The sequence below is a fragment of the Ochlerotatus camptorhynchus genome, unplaced genomic scaffold (genome assembly GCF_037179485.1).
Source record: "Ochlerotatus camptorhynchus isolate MF236.1 unplaced genomic scaffold, CSIRO-AGI_Acam_v1.1 ptg000867l, whole genome shotgun sequence".
NCBI lineage: Eukaryota > Metazoa > Arthropoda > Insecta > Diptera > Culicidae > Ochlerotatus > Ochlerotatus camptorhynchus.
In genome coordinates this window covers 47063-54074 of record NW_027041326.1, presented here as the reverse complement: position 1 = coordinate 54074, position 7012 = coordinate 47063, and the positions used below count along the sequence as shown (strand labels likewise).

General features: G+C 36.9%; 1 protein-coding gene across 1 annotated transcript; it reads left to right on the top strand.

The window, feature by feature from the left end:
• The first annotated feature begins 4073 nt into the window (after positions 1–4073).
• Positions 4074–6270, top strand: LOC135715353 (general odorant-binding protein 72-like). The gene is made up of 3 exons (XM_065238672.1): positions 4074–4322; positions 4414–4581; positions 5945–6270. Exons 1-3 carry the CDS (start codon positions 4245–4247, stop codon positions 6140–6142), a joined length of 444 nt encoding a protein of 147 aa, XP_065094744.1. The 5' UTR covers positions 4074–4244; the 3' UTR covers positions 6143–6270.
• Positions 6271–7012: the final 742 nt, after the last annotated feature.

Here is a 7012-nt window from a genome sequence, read left to right as displayed (position 1 = left end):
TCAGGGTAATATTACCAACGACATTTTTACTCGGGCTATATTAATACCAATTGATCCAAAAAGTTTTCCTAATTATAGATAAGTAGTATATTTTGTAATTCTAGGTGGAAATCCCTTCAATTGGTTTTGAAAAACGCATTATAAACGCTTTAGGACATATTAACTCGTAGCGCGTATTGTCCCACCTTCCTCTACTCTGAATTTCTTTCTCAACATTCTCTTCCTGCTGTGTTCTGAATAGTGTGAAAAATTATTGACTGCTTACGCTGAGTGTGAAAGCACTGCACTATTCAATTCAACAAAAATTGTGTTTTACGGAAAACTGCATATTTGTTTGCAAAATACGCCTAAATATAGGCCGTTTTAAACATAAATTCATTTTTATAATAATAAATCGTTCATTTGAACAAAATCTGATTTCAAATTCGTATTCAGCGACCCATAAATAAGTAATATCGTCGAATGCAGTAACTGCTAACTCTGATTGCATGTTTAGGCACGGTGAAAAGTTGCTATCTCATCATTTCCACAAATTGTACATTCAGAGTGGTGGAATGGATCGTTTGTTAATGAACATGTTTCAAAAGTACTTTTTCAATCTATTTACTGAAATACTAAACAAATTATTTAGGAACAATATTATCGAAAAGGATTGTTGAGAAACAAAAATCGAACGGTGTAGTGATCAATTTCACCTAATAGATTAATTTCCCCTCGTTTTCCGGTAACTGTTCCGGTTCCATTTCTGAATCTCCAATTTGGCTAAACCTGGTTCTTAGTCTTGAAATTGATCGAAGGGAGCACTTGTTGGACATTTTCAAGGTATTTATGAATTTAGTACACGTTTAGCTTGCAGTCGCCCCACTGTGCATGCACTATTCATTTGGCTAAACACTGTAACAATTTTTCATATAGATTCCGTTGGGAAGGCATGTGATATTTTTCGAATAAAACAATGAGTGATTTTTATCTAAAATTCACATAACATTCATATGCTCACATGAATTCCATGTGATAGATCAGATACATTTAATCGAACACATAAGGTTCATTTAATTCTGTGGTGTGATTCCCAATTGTAAGATAACATTGATATGTGAAATTGTTATAGATATTTGCCAATGAAAATGTGGTTAATTTTTTGAGTATATGAATAAATTTCTCTGAATCTGGAGCTACTAGAAATTATTATTCTCAGACTTCATACACTTCGAATAGTATGCAAAACTGTTATTAATTACCCTTAAATGACAAGTTTTTGAGAAAATGGCAAAAATAGGGCACTTCTAGTATACCCTAGACAAAACCAGTGGAAACGATTTCCCGTATGTTTTTTACATAATAACAGGTATAGCATACCTTTTGAAACCAGCGCACACTGGGCCAGAAATGCAATCTAGCGGAGCAAAATTAATAACTCCGAAACGAAGAATTTCCGCCACTTGGTGTCTTAGGCAAAGTTTCTCATCATAATAAGAACCATCTATTGACACAAACAAATAGTTCAAAACTCTTCCGCAAAGATGGCGCATCAATCTTGTATAGTATAGTTTCGCTTTTCTGCTGACGTCCGCAAGTAACCACGAAGCCCGCCAATAGCCCGATAATCGCCCTTTGTGAAATATAAGGTTAATATAGGGCTTCCATACTTTGTTATCAGCCGTATATCCGATTTATATTGGAAAAAGGGCGATTAGCGGGCTTGATGGTTACTTGGGTCATCTTAACGGTAACAGATGGGACTCAAGAAAAAGCTCGAGACGATCCAAACCATTGGAAACTAGGTACAAGAAGCAATAATCTAAAAGCGCGTACCAAAATCACTGGGTGTGATGATCTACGACTATGCTTGCGAGCAAGCGGTGAAGGTCATCATGCCGAATAACTCAGATGAATTGATAGACAGATGGTAGCAGGATTGGGACTGGGTGGATAATAGTATATGCACACATAGCTCAATACTGACTTGGGTGTAAAAAAAGCATACACACTTAGAAAAAATTACCGACTTCGGTAATTCGTTTACCGAATTCTTAGCAGCTGAACGGTCGGTAATGTTTTCGGTGATTGAGAACATTACCGAAAAGTCTGTAAACTGGATCAGCAAAATTAGTTGTCAAATTTACCGAGCGATCGGTTATGTTTACCGAAAAAATAAGCTTGATTTTTAGTCGACTTTACCGGAGGACTGTAATTTTGTAGTCGATATGCAAATCTAAAATTACCGAAAGATCTGTAATTTTTTAAAAAGATTACCGACTCAATTGTAATTTGCATTAATATCGTTTCGAGGAATTTTCTTGGATTTAACAATAAAATAAAATACATTTTCCCTAAGTAGTCGTTATTTTATTTTATTCTTACGGACACGTTTTAAGAAATCGCAAAACTAAAAACTTACATGTAGCGCTGGCGGTCACTGCAAGTCATGCAAACATTTAGCTCCAGTCGTGGTCAATGTTTGTGTTGAAAATTGCTCCACCGATGAACAAAACAAAGTTTTTGTTGGAAGGACTCGGCGCTACATTGAAAACAGAGGAGCATTGGATGAAGATTCCAACGTGAATAGAACTTGCGACCGACAGAAAAAAAAAACAAGCTGCAACATCGGCCATCTGTAACAATAGGTATTTATTTAGATAACGAAAATTCATTACTTACGGAAAGAACTACGATTCGCTCATTGGTGTTGCTGTTGGTCCATAACAGCCTCCATCATTTAAATTTTTATTTTTCACTATCACAGTTTCCACTAACGTTTTCAAAGCCGACCAAAAATCATAATATGGCAGATTTGACGTTTCCCGCTGTGACCGCTGCCGAGCTCGGTAATGGAACGCTTTGTTTACCGAAACTTCAGTAAACTATTTCAGCGAAGTCAGTGATAAAGTTGATTTACAGATCTGCCGGTAAATTGTTTTACCGTTTTCGTTAAATTGAAATAAAATCACCGTAATTCGGTCATTCCATTTACAGTTTTCAAAAAAATACCGAAATATCGGTAATTTTTAGGATTACCGATCTAAGACGGTAATTTTTTTACCGAGCTCAGTGTCTCTGTTTAAGTGTGTAGAGAGGTAAACTTTCACTTTTCACCTGTAGCAATTCCTATCTAGTCACGATTGTTTCTTAAGTACATGCATCGGTGCAAAATGTTATCCCTCTGCCCGGAGTGAGGAAACGTGGAGGATCCCCTGCAACACGTGGTCGACAACTGCCCAAGATTTGAGTCAGTGTGAAGTGAGATGCTTGCTGGAGTGGTTTTCAACATGAAGAATGTTATACAATAAGTGTATAGATACGAGGTCACGTGGAATGGTGTTAACAGAAAAGTAACACAAATATTGTCAGAGCTGTAGCGAAGGTAGAGAGTGGATCAGAGATCAAACAATGACGGCTAGCTGACACAAAGATAGGTGCATGAGCCCCCATCCTACCGAAGTAATAATCTCAAAAGGGTACACCGTGAGGTAAAACTCCACTCCACCAGTCGCTCTATTCTTCCCGAAGCCTGAATAGAAGACTACAGTATAAATGACATACTTACTTGCTTGCCAAAACTGGCAGATCACGGCAATCCATTGTAGGATCTGTCAGATTAAGAAATTTTAAATTTCGATAATTGATGACTGCGTTATTTTAATCACAGATTCAGTATACACAATCATATTAACAACCTAGACGAATTCTTTCCGATGAAATTGTCGTATCGAACTATGTAAGCTTTTAAAATCTCAACCACTTGAACCAACAAAATCATTTTCAAATTGTCACGCATACCTGTGCCACATCATTGCGAATGTGATGCTTCAACCGTCATCGACAGCTTTCATAAGTGCTAGGGGTGGATCCGTAAATGCCACCCTCCCACAATAACCGTGCCGTATAATTTAGATATTTTGCATATTCAACCGAAACACTTTATGAATTTTGAACATTTTTCTCCCAGTCATCTTCTGCAGTTAGAATAAACGGTTCCGGATAGCAGTCAGAGAGATTTTCCGGTTGTCAGCAAAAGTATAGCAGCAGCGCGAGCTATATAAAAGCTAACATGAATAATTCATGATCACATTAGTACCGATTGGAAGGTCTGTCCGTTGGGAGCCAAGTGGTGAAGTGCAAGCTGGTCCGGTGAACCAAAGAACTAAAGAACTCATTTCATTCCCAGACTCGAAGTGCAGAGTCTGGCTGCAGTAAATGTAACTCGTTACGACGGCCAACTGGTGAAACGCAGCTCACAGACAATGACCAAACGAGTGGAACTAATTCTCTTCGGTTGGATCGCGATGGCTATGCTTTTCCATAGCATCGGAGTCGAGGGAGTAATGATTTTTCGTGCAGTGGCGAATGCTTAACCGGGCGTTACCGTACTAAATGGTGGTTTTCGATTCTCTCTTTTTCGGTTCTTTGAAGAAAGCCACAGTGGAGCAGATGATGAAGACGGGCGAGATGATTCGAAATGTTTGCGTTGGGAAAATGAAAATCAGTGAAGATCTGGTGAACGTCTTACGAGAGCCAAGTTTTCCGGACAACAAGGAGCTCAAGTGCTATGTGAACTGTGTGATGGAAATGATGCAAGTGGTGAGTTAAGAAAAGTCCTCTTAAGATGGATGAGCTGCTAGGGTACAGCTTCATACATCAAGCTGATAATTTTAATTTTACTTTTCCAGGAGAATTTTTATTATTTTTAAGCTAAATTCGACACTGAGCATTCATAAGGGCCAATTTCGAAAGCGTAAAAAATGTTTCTTTCGGAAATTTTTCGTAATTCAAAGTCCACACTCTGCGAAATAATCTACCAAAATTCACAAGATTGCCAATTGCCTCTAACTATATGAAATCGGAATGATTTCCATTGATTTGTGTATGAATCATACACACTAATCCAAATTTTATTTGTCCAGTTATTTTTGGATTGCGGAACTGTTTGGCAAAATTTTAAAAATCTGTGAAATATTTAAAAGTTTTAAAATTCATCTCTAATTTGAACATAATAGGTTCTGTCCTATTTTCATTGATTCCTAAGAGTTAACGATCGTTTAAAGTTTAACCAGCAATAAAGTACTGATTCCTTTTTAAAAATCTTAATGTGTAATGATGTTAATTTTTAACGATTCGAGTCATACTAGACCACATGTTTGTCAACGCTTGGGTAAGAGAAGAGGCATTCAAGCAGCGCTCATGGTTCGATATTCATTTATAAGGCAGCTTTATAAAATACATTCCTCAAAATACAAAACTTTCAGTGGTTTATTTCACTGAGTGTATTCATGTAAGCCACCAATTATATCGGATAAGGGAACTCTCCCTCTGCAAAATCATCGTGATGGTTTACCTGGGCATGTTGTGGCTCAGTAGGGAGGGTAGTTGATAATTTTGTGTAGTATAATGGGGAATGTTTTTTAGTGAATTCTCAGTAGTTTTTATTATTTTTCGAAAATTATTGACCATGAATTTAATTTATAGCAAAGCATATCCCCACACACTTAAAAATAACTATTTTTACACGGGACATAATCCATCTTTGACGTAAATTATGGAACGTAAGCAAACATGTCATGTAAAATTAAGTGTTCCCAAACCGAAACACACGCAACTCGACGAAAAGTACGATTGACAGAATTTATTTTCTCGTTTCTTTCAACTGATTCGTATGTCATTTTGGCCGCTTGCATGTGTCGGTCTCAAGGCACGGAAATTTACATGACTTTTTGGTAGTGTGCAGATTTATAATTACTAGAATGTCTGTGATGGTAAATTTGGAACTAATTGCTCACCAATATTTACCCTTAACTTTTTATCAATTTTAAACCCCCACCCTCGTCGTAGTGTATTTTGATATACTTATTACATGGACGATCACAACTGCTGCAGATCCCTCCTCCACCCTAAAACACCATTAAATCAATAAACTACATCTACCTTTGCATTGTACAATTTCCAGATGAAAAAGGGTAAATTAAACTACGAAGCATCACTCAAGCAAATCGATCTTATCATACCGGACGAACTTGCGGCACCATTGCGAAATGCACTGGATATTTGTCGAACCGTTGCCGATGGTATTAAGAACAATTGCGAATCAGCCTACGCGGTAGCACAGTGTCTCTCGAAAAACAATCCCAAATTTATCTTTCCTTAAATAAAAAAAAAAGTCGACTCGTTGTCTGTTTGATTTACTATGTAAGGAAATATATTACAGTAAGTAAGTAATTCACGTGCACACCTACATATGCGAATGCGAGGTAAAATCTGTTAAAATAAGCTCATGTCCTGTACGTACGTAAGACCAATAAACAAAAAAAAAAAAAGACAGAAATAAACATAAGTTCATAATAATGTTTTTATTCAGAACCGATTTATCCTTGGCAGCGAATCCAAACACAAAAAGCAACCATGGATATAAAAAGCTTACCACTACTAGCACGATAAACTCTCTTTATAATATAGCTTGATGGGAGGTGTAGAAGGATAATGATATATTGTTTGTCTGCTTTGCTACAAGATAACGGTTGAGGACATAGCTTGATCGGAATCGAGAAAAGACATTACCAAAAAATTCCCATAAACACACATGTATCATCTTCGGCGTAACTTCCTGAAGCAGCTTTCCAACAATTTGGTCCAGGAAAAAAAAGATTATATCATCATTGCATTCAATTTCTGACATAGTGTTATCGTTTGGCTCGTTGATCGCTTGCCATTTTGCCATTTTGAGATATTTTTGATTCCTTGATCCTAGAACCATTTGTGCTTCAGTTTGTCAGGCTGTCAGATTTAATCTCACAATTACTGGCAACATGACACCACCACTATCCCAGTCAAATTTTGAATTGAACATTTTCCAAAATAACTCCAGTTTCCAAAATAACCTAATGTTTGGTTCCGGGTTTTACATATTTTTAGGGTAGATAGGGCTCCTAAAGTTATGAAAAAAATCCCATGAAACATAGGGTCGGAAATGACTGCTAAGTGAGTTATTCAACATTTTATGTTTTTTTTTTGTATTGCC

Bases quoted from the DNA above. Each gene is read 5' to 3' on its own strand.
- LOC135715353 (XM_065238672.1), top strand. From the start codon at position 4,245: ATGACCAAACGAGTGGAACTAATTCTCTTCGGTTGGATCGCGATGGCT. The intron at 4,323-4,413 runs GTAATGATTTTT...GGTTCTTTGAAG, and splicing joins ATAGCATCGGAGTCGAGGGA to AAAGCCACAGTGGAGCAGAT. The intron at 4,582-5,944 runs GTGAGTTAAGAA...TACAATTTCCAG, and splicing joins TGATGGAAATGATGCAAGTG to ATGAAAAAGGGTAAATTAAA.